The 16,955-nt window shown below is 36.2% G+C and overlaps 3 protein-coding genes across 14 annotated transcripts; 2 read left to right on the top strand and 1 right to left on the bottom strand.

Annotated features, from left to right (window-relative positions):
• Window positions 1-89: 89 nt before the first annotated feature.
• LOC109597498 (protein bicaudal C) lies at window positions 90-4,546 on the bottom strand. The gene is made up of 10 exons (XM_049970720.1): window positions 4,185-4,546; window positions 3,997-4,110; window positions 3,860-3,939; window positions 3,577-3,789; window positions 2,580-2,810; window positions 2,133-2,526; window positions 1,772-2,072; window positions 1,331-1,709; window positions 967-1,276; window positions 90-912 (listed from the first exon to the last, which is right to left on the bottom strand). Exons 1-10 carry the CDS (start codon window positions 4,408-4,410, stop codon window positions 815-817), a joined length of 2,346 nt encoding a protein of 781 aa, XP_049826677.1. The 5' UTR covers window positions 4,411-4,546; the 3' UTR covers window positions 90-814.
• A 457-nt stretch (window positions 4,547-5,003) lies between these two features.
• Window positions 5,004-6,633, top strand: LOC109597471 (outer mitochondrial transmembrane helix translocase). Its single transcript, XM_049963126.1, has 3 exons — window positions 5,004-5,356; window positions 5,411-5,631; window positions 5,723-6,633. Exons 1-3 carry the CDS (start codon window positions 5,187-5,189, stop codon window positions 6,451-6,453), a joined length of 1,122 nt encoding a protein of 373 aa, XP_049819083.1. The 5' UTR covers window positions 5,004-5,186; the 3' UTR covers window positions 6,454-6,633.
• Window positions 6,634-7,485: 852 nt separating this feature from the next.
• On the top strand, window positions 7,486-16,940 carry LOC109597493 (phosphatidylinositol 3,4,5-trisphosphate 3-phosphatase and dual-specificity protein phosphatase PTEN). 12 transcript variants are annotated; one of them, XR_007547017.1, is made up of 9 exons: window positions 7,619-7,815; window positions 9,988-10,311; window positions 10,389-10,599; window positions 11,234-11,513; window positions 11,573-12,013; window positions 13,392-13,560; window positions 13,912-14,026; window positions 15,282-15,356; window positions 15,650-16,940. XR_007547017.1 is itself a non-coding variant. In XM_020013188.2 (8 exons), the coding sequence occupies exons 1-7, from the start codon at window positions 7,770-7,772 to the stop codon at window positions 14,013-14,015; spliced, it is 1,575 nt and encodes a 524-aa protein (XP_019868747.2). In that variant the 5' UTR covers window positions 7,619-7,769; the 3' UTR covers window positions 14,016-14,026; window positions 15,650-16,940. The 12 variants fall into 12 exon arrangements, 9 of the variants coding, with proteins under 9 accessions (XP_019868752.1, XP_019868751.2, XP_019868747.2 ...); XR_002191433.2 differs by lacking the exon at window positions 13,912-14,026; XR_007547015.1 differs by lacking the exon at window positions 13,912-14,026 and having other exon boundaries at window positions 14,558-15,356.
• Window positions 16,941-16,955: the final 15 nt, after the last annotated feature.

Below are 16,955 nucleotides of genomic sequence, written 5' to 3'. Positions count from 1 at the left end.
TCTCACACACACAATCTCGTTCCGATATTTTAAGTTACCACTGTTTTATGATGATGATTATGATAGGGAGACAAATGAACGATATGATGTTGAAGAAAAAAGTGATTTAATAATATGTATATAAATATAGAACCAGTACATTTATAAATAATATATATAAATTATAAATAGTTATAACAATCATATAATCAATGAGTCCAAAAGTTTTAATTATCACGGTAAAAAATCGATCAATAAATGAAATCCTAAAATTAAAACTTTTGTTTACATATTTTTTTTTATTTTCATACATATAAAATACAATATACTATAAATAATAAAAGGAACAGACACGCGAACAATCAACGAACTGCATTTATAATTGTAATCCTAAAACATTATCACATCTACTCATGTAAAACAATTCTAACGTACGCAAATAAATAAGTTATATTAATAATACATAATAAAATTACAGTTAAAATCCTAACATGTTGAATTGTTTTAAAAATTCAATAATTATATAAATAGAACATACAACTCATTGATGTTTTACTTAATAATTTATGTAAACATTCAACACAATTGAATAAATTAGGGGCAATAAATTAACACTTAAACACCTAAACACTCGCCTAAATTTTTTTTCTAGTATTTTGTATTTTCTTACAATTAAAATTCATTCACATCTTATATACGGGCACATTTACATAAATTCATATTAGTAACGCATATACCAAAAAGTTGTATGACCTAATCAAACACCTAAACAATAAATAATACAATGTACATAAATAACTGTCCCAAAACACATGTCATCATGTAATCAAGTTAGTTACCAATCTCTTGGAGACATTGAAGAGCTCGTTGACGATGTGCTTTTGCGTTCCGCCCCTGGTGCGGCAGAAAATGGACTTGCACGCTTATTCATTTCTAAAAATATAATTTATAGTCTCCAAAACAAAGCTAAACGTTTTAAATATTTACCAGATATTGCCAGCAACATTTTCCTACGAGCGCCGAAAGCGTTAATCCCGATCTCAACCAAATCTTGATCGTTCAACGAAACAAACGTGCCAAGGTCGATTTCGTGCGTAGCGAACAGTCCAATATACCTTTCCAAACCCAATGAAGTCAACATCGAAGGCAGATCAGACCATTTGGTTGAAGTCACGCGTTGGATTATGTGACTTGGTGTCTGGTCTAACAGATTGCTCGTGTTCAGAGCCGAGGAGGATGTCGATGGTAAACCGTAGCCGTCGTTGGATTTTGATGGGGACGTCCAAACATCATCAGACTGCAAACATCGATCGGTCACGTCCAAGATATTAAAGTCGTTAACGTTAAATACCTTTTTATTTCCAGTTTTCTCTCTTAATACGGCAGCGGGACTAGTGTGACTTAACCCGTAGCCAGACCAGGAGTTATTGGGGAGTCTAAAAGTACCCGGAGTTGGTCTGATTTGCATAGCACGAATGCCAGCCAGCCGTTTGTTCTCGTAATCGTAGTTGGTCATTGATCTGTCGCCTTTCTTCTCCGCGCCTGGGAAGCTCGACAGGTTGCTTACGTCGGACAGAACTGACGACAATTCGGATGGGCTTTCCATGAAATTTCTGTAGCAGCTCGGCGAATTGGAGTTGTGTGGACTCGGCAAAGGACTCGAAATCGAATTGCTGGATAATGACGCGGCCGGTTGACTTGATACATCTAAATGGCTTGCGGAATGATAACTATAACCAAAATATTATACCACATAAACTCAATGACATGAAACAAAAGGAAAACCATTTACCCACTGCTTCCGAGAGATTGTTGCATGACGTTGTAAACGAATTGAGGCTGCTGCGTCATACCAACAAAAGGAGGATTGGAAGGTACACTGGGCATGGGGAATTGCCAGTTAGGAGAGACCATGGGGCTCAACATAGGAGAAATTGGAGGTGGGTTAATGTTTGTAGGAGTCGGAAGGAGATCTGACGGTGAAAAAGGAGAAGCTGGACTAGGAGCCGACATCATGTAAGATGGTGGAATGTCCGCGCAGATTGGCGGCTCATCTATGCCTAGGATCATGTTCCTCGCTTTGTAAATCGATACTGCAACGAACAATAACAATTAAAGAGTCGTACAAAGTTACTAATTAAGATGTAACTAACCAACATGTCTTTCAATTCCTTTTATGACGCAAGACTTCGTGTTTTGCTTCGCTTTCTGTCTGATGTTGATGACCAGGTCGCAGGATGATTGGATCTCACTAATCTGGTCAGATCTGATCCGTAGATTCTCTGAAGCTTCTGGTAAGTCGAATATGATGATCAACGGCAAATTTCCCATCAACAATTGACGTGCCTTGTAAACATTATGTATGTTCCCGGAAATACTGATGTTGCTTTTCTTCAAACTGGGAATGTTGGGGTCGGTAGCGTCTGGAAACATGATCTGACAATTGGTCAACTGCATGATTTGCTTCAAGTTTGAGTGATTTTTTCCCAAAACTATAGGATGATGGTGCGGTGAAATTTCCATCGACATCTGCACCGGAATCTGACTCTATAGGAAACAAATTTAAAACATAGTTCTAGTTAATTAATAATTTAACTTACTGCAAGTTTGTCACACATGTAATCCATTAACAAAAGAGTGGCCTGTTTGACTTGGTCAACCTCCCATTCGACTCCTTTGACAAGTACAAGGGTAGCATGGAGTTTTGGTCTGGTTTTAAACATGACCTGTACTTTGTACTGTTCCTGAATTTTAACAACGTAAGCGGAAGTCACATCGATGTTTTGTGACATGATCGGCAGCTCAAAACCGAAAATCAACGGTATCAACTCCTAAAAGTGTTAACATAAAATTTGACTTTCAATAAAGATTTTTTTATTGTTGGCTTGATGGATGTTAAAACACAAAGATAAAACAGGTTGTAATGTTGGCTAAGTTTCAATTAAGAGCGGCTTATGTTTTGGATCCGGCTTTGTTGCAAAGTTGGTTCGTCCTCAGGCAGAATTAATTCTTTGCAACTCCTGTATAATTAGGCTAGAGAAGTTGTGAGTTTCTGACATTAAAACGCTTTGCCATTATAAAGTCATCAAAACGACATTCATTAAAAACATTTCTCAGAGAATATCACATTATTAATTCCAATGCTACTTTACAAGTTACAGGGAATAAAAGGAAAGTTACACAGAAATAAATTAGGTATTTAGACTTATAATTAGATAATATTTCATACAAAAATGAAATCAAATATTGAATTAAATATTAAAAAACATCATTTCTAATGTACGTAAAATTTAATATGTAATAAAGTAATTAAAAGTGCTTTAAAACTATTAAACAGACGAGTAACTTTGAACACTTCTGAAAAGTTTAAGTTAGTTTTAATTACTAACTTTATTAAACATTTAACTAAACGTGTCTGGCTGCATCTTTATGATAATGAAACGGCCAAATTCTTGTTTTCAACTTCAAACGAGATAATTTAAATACCTTCTGAATTGCCCAAAAACTTTTCTTCCAACCCATACAACATTCCAAACAAGTTGAGTTATTAAACTTCAAAGTAATGAAATAAAACGATAGAGATTTAATTGTTTTTACCCTGACTCTGCTTCTGGCACATTCGACGCCTTCAATGTCTCCGGAAATGGAAACCTGGTTGCTTTTTTCGGTCGGATTCGAACGGTTCGAGTCCGGAAAGTGGACGTGGCACTGGGTCTCCTCCATCACACGTTTTATGCTCAAACCACCTTTACCGATTATGTGCGAGTGATCTGTGTAGCTGACGTCCATCTTCATCGTCACTCTATTGCACTACGTACAAAAAAATAATTAATTTACGTTTTGTATTTTGATAGTTTGATCATAAGCAAGTGGAACTTACCCTTGTGTCTAAAATAGTCATTATTCTTTCTTTTGCAGCTTCTACATCCTGCGGGCGTCCCGCGATTCTTACATGAGGATCTGTAAACAATAGATGAAGTTAAAAGATAATTATACATTTTGAGAGATTTTTTTTGCCTTTTTTTGATTTGGCGCCGATTTTTAATTTGTTGGGCCAAGTGATGAACGTATCAGTGTCCTCCATAATCTTCGCGAAGAACACATCAGCAGGAATAAGCGCGTCATTGTCACCTAAATAAAAAACACAATATAGTCAATAGTAAAAAGCTTGAATTACTATATAAGTAAAAAAAATGAGATTTTACCCGTGAGCATTTGCTCGAGTTTTCTACGGTCCACCCGGAACCGGTCCTGGTACAAGTCGGATACGTCCCGCAGTCCAAGTTTCGTGACAAAGTCCCTGAGATCCTCCCGGGAGTCCCAGTTGGATGTCCATCCGGAGGTCGCGGTCCCGTTTTCCGACACTTCGGACATCGTGTCCGAATTTTTGTTCAGGTCGACCACGCGTGGGCTCAGGAAATTGAACGACATTGTCCGCGTTCTTGGTTTTCTTTTATGGAGTCGTGTTTTTGGGATTTCGGTCGGTGATCGCGTTCAGTCCAGCCGGGTTCTACTTTGACGATTGCTGCGGCCGAACTTAAAACGCAACTGAAATCATGGTGAATTTGTGTTTGAATCGACGAGTTATTTAGTTTTTCTGCTTTTTTTCTTTTGATTTTTTTTATAACGTGCTCAATATTTTTAACTAGATTTGTCGTGAATATAATTTTTGACAAAAATTTAAACAATTTTAATGATCTTAATATATATGAATTTATTTTTAAATTTTTTAAATATATAATTCTATTTTTATAATCATTTTAAAAAAATAATTTTGAAAATTTAATTCTATATGAAAAATTAATCTTACAAATGTGGCGACATCTATGAAGTTGTAGCACAATGTTTAAATACTAATATAGGATACCTGTAATTTTAAATTATTTTTTGAAACTAGGCAACTCATATAACGTAAACTCAGTGTTACTTTGGCAACCCATGTAACATTGATAACAGAATTAAAGTATTAGTATTAATTACCTCTAAGTTTCCTTTATACTTCATATTTACTCGTGTGCATTATAAATATAACAGTTTTTAAATTTAAATCATTTCTAAATTGATGTTGGCAACCAGGATGACTTCATGATTGACATTAGTCAGATACGAAATAATACCGAACAATGGATCACTCATCGGTAATTACCCCGTTTTAGTCAAGTTTCGTGTTGTAAATTAAACAGTAAAGTATATCGTTAAAGAGAAGAATGGCCGATCAATCAATGTTTAACCACAGAGAAATAGGTGGATTGGTTGTGAGGTTAACTTTGGTCTCTGCTGTAACGTTTGTAACCATAAAATGGCTAATCAACCACATGGACCCCACCAACAAGGGGAAAAATCAAGCCAGGAAGAAAGCACAGGAAATAATCAAAAAGTAAATCAATCCAAATCTTTATTTTACTTCATCTCATAATAATATACATTGCAGGTTGACAGATGCAACAGATAACAAATCCATTGAAATAGGTTCTCTTTCGGACTATGAAATGGTAATTGCATCACATCTTATCCATCCAGACGATATCAAGAATGATTGGTCAGACATCGCTGGACTGGATCCTGTCATACAGGAGCTTAAGGAAACTGTCATATTGCCGATACAGGAGAAGGAACTGTTTGCAAATTCTCAGCTGACAACTGCACCGAAAGGTACCTATTTGTAATATTGAATCAATTTAACAAGCAGCACATAACATACTAAACAAGTTTTATTCAACAAGTAAAAATTGAATTTTTTCAGGTGTTTTATTGCATGGTCCTCCTGGCTGCGGCAAAACACTGATTGCAAAAGCGACTGCCAAACAGGCCAAAACGCGTTTCATTAACCTGGACATCTCTATCCTAACTGACAAATGGTATGGCGAAAGCCAGAAATTTGCGGCCGCCGTTTTTACATTGGCAGTCAAACTCCAGCCTTGCATTATATTCATCGATGAGATTGACTCTTTTCTGCGCAGCCGCAATAGCTCGGACCACGAGGCAACGGCTATGATGAAGGCGCAGTTCATGCAACTGTGGGATGGATTAATCACAAACCCAGATTGCACAGTCATTGTAATGGGGGCGACGAACAGACCGCAGGACTTGGACAGGGCGATTTTAAGGAGGATGCCGGCCACGTTCCACGTACCGCTTCCTAATGCCTCTCAGCGTTACCAAATTTTAAATTTGATTTTGAAGAATGAGCCAGTGGCACCCGACGTTGATAAAAATGCACTGGCGCAGTGTACGGAAGGTTTTTCCGGTTCCGATTTGAGGGAGATGTGCAGGAACGCGTCGGTGTTCCGTGTGAGGGACTATTTAAAAAACAGAGTGGAGAACAGGACGACTTCTACAAGTTCGGAGGACGAGTACCATGAGGCTTTGAGACCGATCACGATGGACGATCTTAAGATCTCATTCTCGAAGATGCGCGAGAGCAAGATACAGTGCGGATCGATGCCAATGCAAACTAGGATCGATCTTGATTAGCAACCGTGGTTCCAGTATTTGGGGCCGGTTTTGGTAGACCTTGATTATTATGTGAACTTGTATAATGAGTATTCTATCTCTTTTGAAAGATGCAAATGAAATAGTAGTGATTAAGCAAATTAGAAGTGAAAATTAATTTATGTAATGCACTTTAAATAAATGTATATAACTAGCTTTGAACTCTGGTGTTATTCAGATATGGAGTTGTCAATTAAGTATACCATTATTGCTATTTTTTATGGTAGAGAATAAACGTTTCTTTTAGATATGTTTAAAAATTTTAATGCTTAATCCCCAAAGAAAAAAATAAATCAAAAAATTGATACAAACTTAATTTACTATTGTTTGTTAGACATTCTCCTTTACATTTGCCGCTTAAGTAATTCAAATAATTGATAAATGTTATACTTTTGCAGAGAATTTTAATACGCAGAAATTATTTAACCGATTTTGATGACAATTGGTATAGCTGTTGTTTATATCCTGATTCAACATTTAAGGCATCTTTTATCCCTGAAAATTGTACATTTTCCCCTAAATAATAAATATGTCAACCCTATCAGGAACGACATCCTTTATCGAGTAGTTAAACATTTAGATAAGTTTAACAACTTTAATTTTAGTGCCCTTACAAAATATATAAAAAGATAATTAAAAAATAACTTACTGCATTCCGTATTCTCTTTTTCAGGTTCATTTATCCAATTTAGTTAGATTTGTACTCGCTTTCCCACAGAACAGGAAACTATTTATTATCTAACATTAGTACATCTATTAACCGTTACGCGGTTACAATTTGTTCCACAAATTATTCGTTTCACAAAAATTTTCAAACTTTATTAATGCATTTATCTTTACTTTGAACAATTAAAGAAAATGTATTGAAATAAAATATAAAAAGATAGTAAGAGATTAAAAAATGAAAAAAGTCTAATTGATTTCGTTTAAGTTGGCAGCCCTCGCTGGCATTGATGGTGGTTTTGCGTGCAGTTGGTTGGCAGGCTAGGTGTTCTGTGCTCCGTGCGTACTAGACAAAGAATTTTTTTGACAGTGCCAGCGAATTTTCACGCGTGAAAATTGTACCGCGACACCGTGCCCGGCGCCCCCCGTTTCGATTCGGCACGTGCAATGTTGTGACACGCGACCATCGCCACCGAAACATTCCCGGCAGCGCACCACGGACACCCGACACCAGCCATAGGTCTCGTTACGGTCTCCGACTGTTGGTGCTTCGCCCTCGTTATCCGTGTTTCGGCCGCGCGGCTCCAGTCATTGCCAGAAGGGCCGCCGATGTTGTTGTTGACCTCGGTACGTTAATGGGTATCTGCTATAGTTGCGACAAGTCTAAGGATAAATTCAAAGGTGATTATTTGGGTGAGATGCGGCACAGCGTGCCGGCCAGTTGTTACATGTCCGACATGTATTTTTAGTGGTGGATATTTATACTACTACATCAATATTTATTTTATAACATCGACTTTATTACCGTGTTTTATATCAGCGTTCCAACTACCAAATTCACAACCCACTGCTGCACGTTTTATTAATCAGATTTATTAATTTGAAACGTTTAGAAATGTTACGGAATTAAAAGTATTGTGGGCATAAATTTTAGGTTGGTCAGTTAAAATATATATCTTATAGGTTTGTGGGGAACAATAGTGAATGTCACACGCAATAAAATTGTAATTTATGGTTCACTTTTTAATTGGACTGTGGTTTTGCCAAGAGTAATTAAGATTTTAATTTGTTGAAGATGATAAAATAGCATAAGTAATTATAATTTATGTAATAAATTGATTATACAATTTTTCATTTATACCATACACATTATGTTTGTACTAAAAATGGAATTTAAAGTTTTCTTTATTTATTATTTGAGTGAAATTATTAATATATGGCGATTTTATTCGTCCTTCCTTATATAAGATTTTTTTATATTTGTGTTTAAAATTGTCATTCAAGGTGATAATTTATGTAGCAAATTGCATTAAACTTAAGGTTGGTCAGTTATAACGCCGGTTTTACGATTCTGAAACAATAGTTGATTGTTACACGTTAAAATTCGGTGTGACGAATTTAAATTTTCAATGGAAATACCATAATTCTCATTCTGATAAAATTCGTAATAGTTCATAATCAAATTTGTAACAGTAACAAATATGGTAAAATAATAAAACGAATATTTTATTATATAATAAACAAATATATTTATTATGCTTATTGATATTTTGGATTTGGATGGATTTTATTAAATAATCGGCAACTTCTAATCTCTATTAATTTTTTCTTGAATTAAATTTTTGAATCGCTATCACAGTCGCGAGCGAAACAAACGCGCGCGCGACGAGGAAGTAAGTGCCAGTAGGTAGACCGCAGAAACGAGATAGCCCCAATAAATATTTGTACTACATCCTCCAAATTTTTTTTGTTTTCATTCCCGTTCGTCACTCGCAACTTTGCCAAGGTCGTAATTTCTGATCGACCACGTGCTTCATTTTCGAATCGTACAATTTCACCCCGACAAAATTTAATATCTCGCACGCACACGCGATATTAAAACCGTTCCAGTTCCATAAATAAAACGTAATTCCTCCACGTCCACCCCCCAATGTCAAGAAGAAAAAAAAAAAAAACACGAAACGAAATTTGCATGCCGTTATCTCGTTGCACAATGCACATTCTCGATGGTCGATCAATTATCGTACGGGCCCTTCCTTTCAGATTATCGGTTATCTGGTTCGATCCGGCCAATTTGTCTCGTTATCTGTTGGTTTTTACAGTTTTTCGATTTGATTTTTTTTATTGATTCGGTGCATGAAAACGAGATTAGATTAAAACTTTGACATTGTCAATGTCGAGGGAAATCTTCTTTTTGGTATACGACTCGTTCGTTATGCCTTATTTATTTTTTCCACATACTGTTGATTAACTTTCGATTGTTAAGAACTCTTACCATAAACATCGACTTCAAAACGCACAATCGACAGCTTAAGTCGGTTAATTGTAAAATTAATAATAATGGTAATAATATCGTTGCGGTTTCCTTGATGATTTGCCGCGGTTATACGTTTCAGTGATTAATTTTTAACAATTTACTCGTTCGTTATTTCAGTTGGGTTACGAAACCAGTGAATCAACGACGATTAATGAATGAGACAATAATGATTAACAAACACCTATTTTTGTCGTTTTGCTTGTTGCACTGTTGGGTACTTGATGCTTTTCAATAAAGTAAATAATTAAGTTGCTTATTATAGCTTGTGTGTTCCTGATAAAAATTTGACATCCAGCTGATTGTATTTTGAATTTTTTTAGGTACTACTGACGTTTTTCAAAATTGACCTGAAGACAAAATAGTCGTTTTGTTTGAAGAAGACACACGGTAATAATAATAAAATTATTCAAAAATGCACCACTTCAATCAACCCTTCAGAATATTTTTTGTCAGTGTCTATGTTTATCACGACTCACACAATCGCACAATTATATTTTCCCTTATCGTTAATTCTAATCGTTATCCGTTCGTTCCAGCTAAAATATGTAGCCAAATTCACTCGGCTGTGTCACCGTGCCACGTATCCCAGCAGCAGCAGCAGCAGCAGCAGCAGCAAACGGCCACGTGTTCCGGACAAACGGCCACAAATGGCCACCGATCGAAAATTCAGAGCGGTAGCGTCAAGCACCGAGTGCAAGAGGAGCGGCACCGCCACAAGGATCGTTTAGTGCCGCTCGGCGACGAGAACGAAAGCATGGCCGCCAGCTTCCCAAACATGAACCTGACCAATCCTATCAAGGGTCTAGTCAGCAAGAAACGCAACCGGTACAAGAAGGACGGGTTCAATCTCGACCTTACATGTATCCTTTTTATGGGGTTTTCGTTAATTAAAATATGGGATATAGATGTGGTATTTGTTTCTTTAACGCACGTTCAGATATAACACCTAATATTATAGCGATGGGGTATCCGGCGTCGAAAATCGAGGGCGTTTACAGGAACCACATCGACGATGTGGTCAAATTTCTCGATACGAAACACCGGGACCACTATTACATCTACAACCTGTGCTCAGAGCGCAGCTACGACAAATCCAAGTTCCACAATCGGGTCCACATATTCCCGTTCGACGATCACAATCCGCCACGGTACATAACATTTCCTTAGGCTATGTTGTCATTCAGTACGCACACTAACACGTTGTATGTCGGTGTACGCTGAATAAGTACTTGTGGACAAATATTCCTGTGCAACTACACTAATATTGTGGTCAATGTTAGTTGACGGGCAGGATACTACAATGTCAGAGAGTTAAAACAAATTTTCTGATGTGATGCTAAGAAATATTCTTTCGGTATGTCCGAAACAGATTATTTGCTGGTCCATAATTATTAAGACTTTTATCTCGTATTTAAATCATTACCACCACTGCTTAATATTTGTTTTATAACAGTCAAAAAAAGTAAGTGCATGACATTAAAAAAAAAATTATAATCAAAAATTCAATAGTCATATTTTTTAATTAATTAAATAAATAGAAACACAAATAAGTAAGAAAAATATAAAGTATGTTATGATTTTCACACTTCCACATTAAAACCACTGAATTCAAATAATTATGTAATTATAATGTAAATAATTAGATATCATTAAGAATAAGAATATGTATAAGACGTATTATTCTTGTGAAAATATGTTAAAGCCCATCAAAATATTACGTGAGAATATTTGTCCACAAGTGTTATAGACAAAACCGGATATAAAATGAATAATCGTTTTCAGAATTGAATCGATAGAGCCGTTCTGCACGCACGTGCAACGATGGTTGTCTGCCGACAAGGATAACGTGGCTGTCGTGCACTGCAAGGCGGGCAAGGGTAGGACGGGAACGATGATCTGCTGCTACCTGATGCACGCGAACGTCTGTAAGACCGCCGAATCGGCGCTCTCCACCTACGGCCTGAAGCGGACGCAGGATAAAAAGGGCGTCACGATACCGAGCCAGGTGCGCTACGTCCAGTACTACGAGACACTGCTGCGCAACAAACTCAAGTACAAACCTGTGAGTCCGTCCACGCGTCTTATGCCCAGGCGGTTGCGTTTACATGTAGCTTGTTTTAGATGTCGATGAACATAAAGGAGTTCCACTTTAGTCCTCCGCCCAATTTAGCAGGCGGCCAAAACTCCTTGACGTTACGGATCTCCCATCAGACGGACGCGTACGACGGCATGCCGCCCAAATGCAAGAAACTGCGCGAGGACTCGTTTGATGTGAAGAAGGGCCAGTCACCGCTCATCATCCGGCCGGATTATTGTGTCGCGTTGAAGGGCGACATAAAAATTGAGTTTTATCAAAAAACTAAAATCCGCGAAGAAAAACTGTTTCAGTTCTGGTTTAACACGTATTTCGTTAGTGATCGGGTGAGTGGCGGTGCGGCCAACGGTTACGTTACGTCCGCCGGGGTCGGCGACGATCTCTATGAGCTGTGCTTCCAAAAGAGCCAGCTGGACATTGTGAACAAGAAGGACAAACAAAACAAACAGTTCAGTGCCGATTTTCAAGTAAGTATTCGTTACTCAAGCGCGGAACAAACTTATTATTTTCCCATATTAGACAAAAAATTAATTATCTGGACTATGTTGTTACATAACAAATTACTAGAAACAAATCCATTAATAACTGAGAAATGTTGCTTAACTTAAGCACTAAAGCTGTGTATTGCAGATATTAAAAAATATGAATAAAATATTTTCAATTGAATAAAAGATGTTTGATACAAACAAAATATAAATTTTTTAAAATTAAAAATATGAATTAACGAATTTTATTTCTAACTGAAAAACTGGCGGTTGATGTATACACAATGTGGCTCATTTAAGATGGAAACTCCGCCAACACTTTTTTACGTGTGAGTCGTTTTTGTTAAATAACAAGTCAAAAGACAACAAAAAAGAATGCTATGCATATCATAGAAATTATTTTCTAGATCATCTACTATAATTGTATAGTATAAATTAAATTATAAAATGTATATGCATGGGGCATTTTTAAATTAAAAGTAAGTGTACCATAAATTTGGCACCATTCAAAATAGGTACAATAATTTCATGAAAAAATATTGCATCTTAATAAATGTAGAGTGAGTTATGGCTTTCGGGAATAAAGTTTTGAAAATGTCTGAGATTGTCAAATTACTTATCAATATCATCAGATTAGTGATTATTGGTAGTAAAAATTAAACTGTTTAGTACATGTAAAATACCCTAAATCTAAATTTTATAATAATAATACTCGTGGATTCATGTAGAAAAAAGTTTTTCGTCTATATTTTGGAGTATAGATATGGGGGTGTTTCCTATTTAAATGAGGTATATGTGAGATTCTATAAAAATACTTCAATTTGTCATTAAGAAAAATTTTTAAGCATATAGTATGAACATTTTCATAACTGATAATCGCTATCTAAGCGATTACAAATAATTTGTTCAAATTATTTTTCCTTGCCAGGATGCTGTACCCAAGAAGATACAGGAAAAGCATGTGTTAACAGCTCAAAAAGAAATGCTCCTGTCAAGAACAAAAATTCCTTATGAAACATGCAGTATGTGTCTTCAGACTAGGAATATCCTCAGGTTTTATAAGCAAGAGAAAAGAATCGCCATATGAAGTAATAAATTTACTTAAATCCATTTAAGTTACATATTCTATGTGTTTAAGTTAAATCTTCTGTTATTTTGAGAATGTTGAGGTTTCTCTATTATAATTTAATATATTTTTACATAGATTAAATTTTTTTGTTATAAGATCAATATTAAAGAGCTTCGTGTCAACTTTAACCTGGGACATACAATGTATTAATGAATTGTCCGTTATTGGACATTTGATGAATAGTAGTATAGCACTTGTTACCTTGTCCACTCACGTTTTGCGTGATTTCAGTTGAGAGTGATCCTGCAACAGATACCGAAGGACGCGGCGCGACAGCCGACCTGCATTAGGGAACCGGCCATTGTCGACGTGCTCGGCGGACAGGACTCACCGAGCGAGTGTTCTGACTCGTCCGACGAGTACACGAACGAGGACGACGAGGAGGACGAGTGGGACAGCGGTGAGCGACTCAAGTTGATTTGTAGGCGGTACCGGCGCCGCCAACCGAACGCGAACACCTGAAACGCACGACTGTCTATTTCTCAACGAATTATTTAACTATTTTTCATTTTTATTATTATTATTTTTTGTTATTGTTGGTTGTGTGTGTGGCGGGTTCGCGACCAGATACCCGGGGGGTCGGTCGAGAGGTTTGGCGGACGTTCTTCCTTGATAAATTTTTTAAAAAAACTTATTCCTTATTTTATTAAAATACGAATGACTGATCACTTTATCGCTTTTGTGGACGTTCCTTGGCTATTAAACGGTTGTTCATAATTTTGTTTAAATTATTTCTTTCTTTTTATTTTAGATAGTCGTTCGGGTAGCCGCCCGCACTCACAAATACTGTACTCGCAATCGGATTTCCCGGCGCGTTCCGATAATAATAATAGACGTGGCAGCACTTGGAACTAAACTGAAATTCGGTAATTAAACAAGACGAAAGAATACTCAATTTTAAGTGTATGTTGTCCTTGGATGTTGCTTTGGGAAACGGTGCTTATTCCAGGTACAACGGAAGAACGATCCGTTAAACTATTTACATAAAACGATGTAAAAATAGACGGGCGCAAATTGTTATTTAGTTGATAGTTTAGGGGGTGGGAAATGAGCAAAACGCGCAAAACCGACCGAATATATATGCCAGTAATGCAAATATACATACAAGCTTCCGCTCTCATCAATCATCCTCATAATTTTATGCTTATGTTGAGTGTTAGGCCCGCGGGGCATAGTTTTAGGACTTACTTTTCACGGGCCGGATTTCGAGGACACGCCCTTCCGACCGCATCCCCGTTTCCGTTTGACGGAGAAACGGTGGTGCGGTAGTTCGGGTGACTAACCACCAATATGCATGCCTTTATCTACCCCCTACCCCCCGTTTTTGTTGTTTTTCTCCTGTACTAATCGTTGTTTGTTGGGGGCTGCGCTCTTGTCTATCTTGAAAACGGACGCAGTCCTGGACACGGAGCACATGGACCCGAGGGGCGTCGGCTACAGGATACTGTCCGAGTGCGAGATCGCCAGCCAGCTGACGGCCTCGAGCGGCGAGCTGCAATCCGAGTACGTTGCCGCGTGATGACGGTCCGGTGTTGGTGCGCGGGCGCAACACGAACCATCCGCCTTCGGTGGTTCCTTGTCGCTTTAGAACGTTCGATTTTATTGATTACATCAACACACCAGTCGAACGTTTTAAACCGAAAGTAACAGTTTAATAAGACTGCAATTATGTAATTATTTGTCGAGTGATGGAGACTCGAAAAAATTGTATCTCCGGACCGGACTATTCAGATTTCCAGCCGCAACGTAATCTACCTCACACAGGCCGACGGACAATCAAATCTATTTATTTAAAAGACTATTTGGACTGTAAATGGACTAAAATATTATATTTATTGTAGTTTGTAAGGTTGCAATTAAAACTGAATATAATTGAGACGGTTCGTTTCGCTTATAATACAAATTATCCACCCAAAATCACGGATCGCAGGTAATTAATGTGTGTGTCGTTTTGTGTTCTGTCGGACAGCAACTTTTATTTGTTTAAACGCTTTCGATGCTAGAAATGTGTGCTTTGCTGGATAAAAGTTGCTGTTTGTTTTGTGCTCGTTGTTGTTATTTTGATTTCTGAGAAAGCCGGTTGTGTTTTGGGAACATTGTTAAACTAACTTGTATTTCCAGGGGAATCCACGTACCTCTGAGGGTCTGAGGGGGATAGTAGAGACGCGACTGTGTTGGCATGCTGTAGGACTACCTGTAAATATTTTTTATGCATGCATCATCTTGTAATTTCATCCATTACGTTTATTATTTTATTTTTTTTAATTATTTTTGTTCACACTTCACTGAAACGCTTGCTTTTATGTTGTTCTTCGTTGATTGTTATTTTTATGTATGTGTGTAGTTTTTTGTTTTACGAAAAAAATCTAGAGTTCAAAGAAACGGTCACAGGTACACCCGGTGAATCAGGGAATAGATTGTGTGTATTTGTGGTTTTGCCCGTTTTGCAGTCAAACGAATAACACGCACTGTTCTCTGTCTTTTTCTAGAATCAAACACGGCGCAAATTTGACTAAGGGAGAAAATTTTGGATCGCAGCTGCACCGGTCCCGACTAACTTAACACGCGTACACGATGTATTTTTTGAGACATTGGGTGTACGAAATTTTTCATGTCAGAAAGTACAAAAGAATGTGTTTTTTTTTTAATTTTTAATTTGATCTCAGTTTTTTTTGTTTTAATTTTTTATTATATCTTGCCAATACGAGTTTGGTTACCGATATAAATTTAATATAGATTTGTATATTGGTTTTTATAATTACATTTTATTTTATTTTTTTTTTTTCTTTTCGGTGGAAACGATTGAAATGAACACTTCCGAAATTTGCCAAAACGAAACCAGTACATTGTAAATAATATTGCCAAAAGTTCAAATCGCCAGTATTTAATTGTAATATACTTAGGGGTAATTGTAATCTAAAAAAAATTATATAAACTTTGGTATAGTTTGATGTACCTTCAACTTATTGTTAGGGTAAGGCGGACAATTTTAGATGGATTGTTCATTTCACCGACTTTTTCCCCAATCCAATTAATTTTAATATAGTTTTATTAAATGTTTCTAATTTTAAATACAACTTCTCTCTTCCTTATCCAAGGCTGTAATTAAGTTATCTTCTTAAATCTGTCTAAAAATCTTCAAAATGTCTACTTTTTAGGAGTAATTTTTTATTTGTACTTACAATACCAAATTTAAATTATTTTTTTAAATGGTGTTTCAGCAACACAACAGTTATTTTATTTGTCTGTATCCTCCAAAAATAGTTTATGTTACATAACATAATTTACAAATTGTTCAACCAATAGTCAAATATTGGAAGATGTGGATTAATTGTTACGAAACAACTTGACAATTCAGTTTTATTTTGAAATTCCCGACTTTGTTTCATATATTACTTAATAATCTGTCGCATGTACAGTTTAGCATACAACTAGTGTAATATTTGTTTTTGTGAAAACAAAAATCGTTTAATTAGATGTTTATAATAAATGTGATAGGTTTTAAACTGGTTTAAAATTCAGAATATATGATACTATTCGTTTATACGAATATTATTTTTATATATCTATAGATCTATATGTATAGATTATATTGTATACTTTTTATAAATGAAGTTATGATAAAAGCTTTTTTGTGATAGTGCAGTTAAAAAAATGTAGTCTTTTTAAACGAAGCGAAAAATTGTGTATTTAATTAATATGTTGGTGTCATAGACTACATTTTTTTTAGATCTGAGACAACTGACTACTTATTAATAAATATTACTTATAATGAATTAATGAAGTGTATTATTC

The sequence above is a fragment of the Aethina tumida genome, chromosome 1 (assembly GCF_024364675.1).
Source record: "Aethina tumida isolate Nest 87 chromosome 1, icAetTumi1.1, whole genome shotgun sequence".
Taxonomy (NCBI): domain Eukaryota; kingdom Metazoa; phylum Arthropoda; class Insecta; order Coleoptera; family Nitidulidae; genus Aethina; species Aethina tumida.
This window is presented reverse-complemented; position numbering and strand designations above follow the sequence as displayed.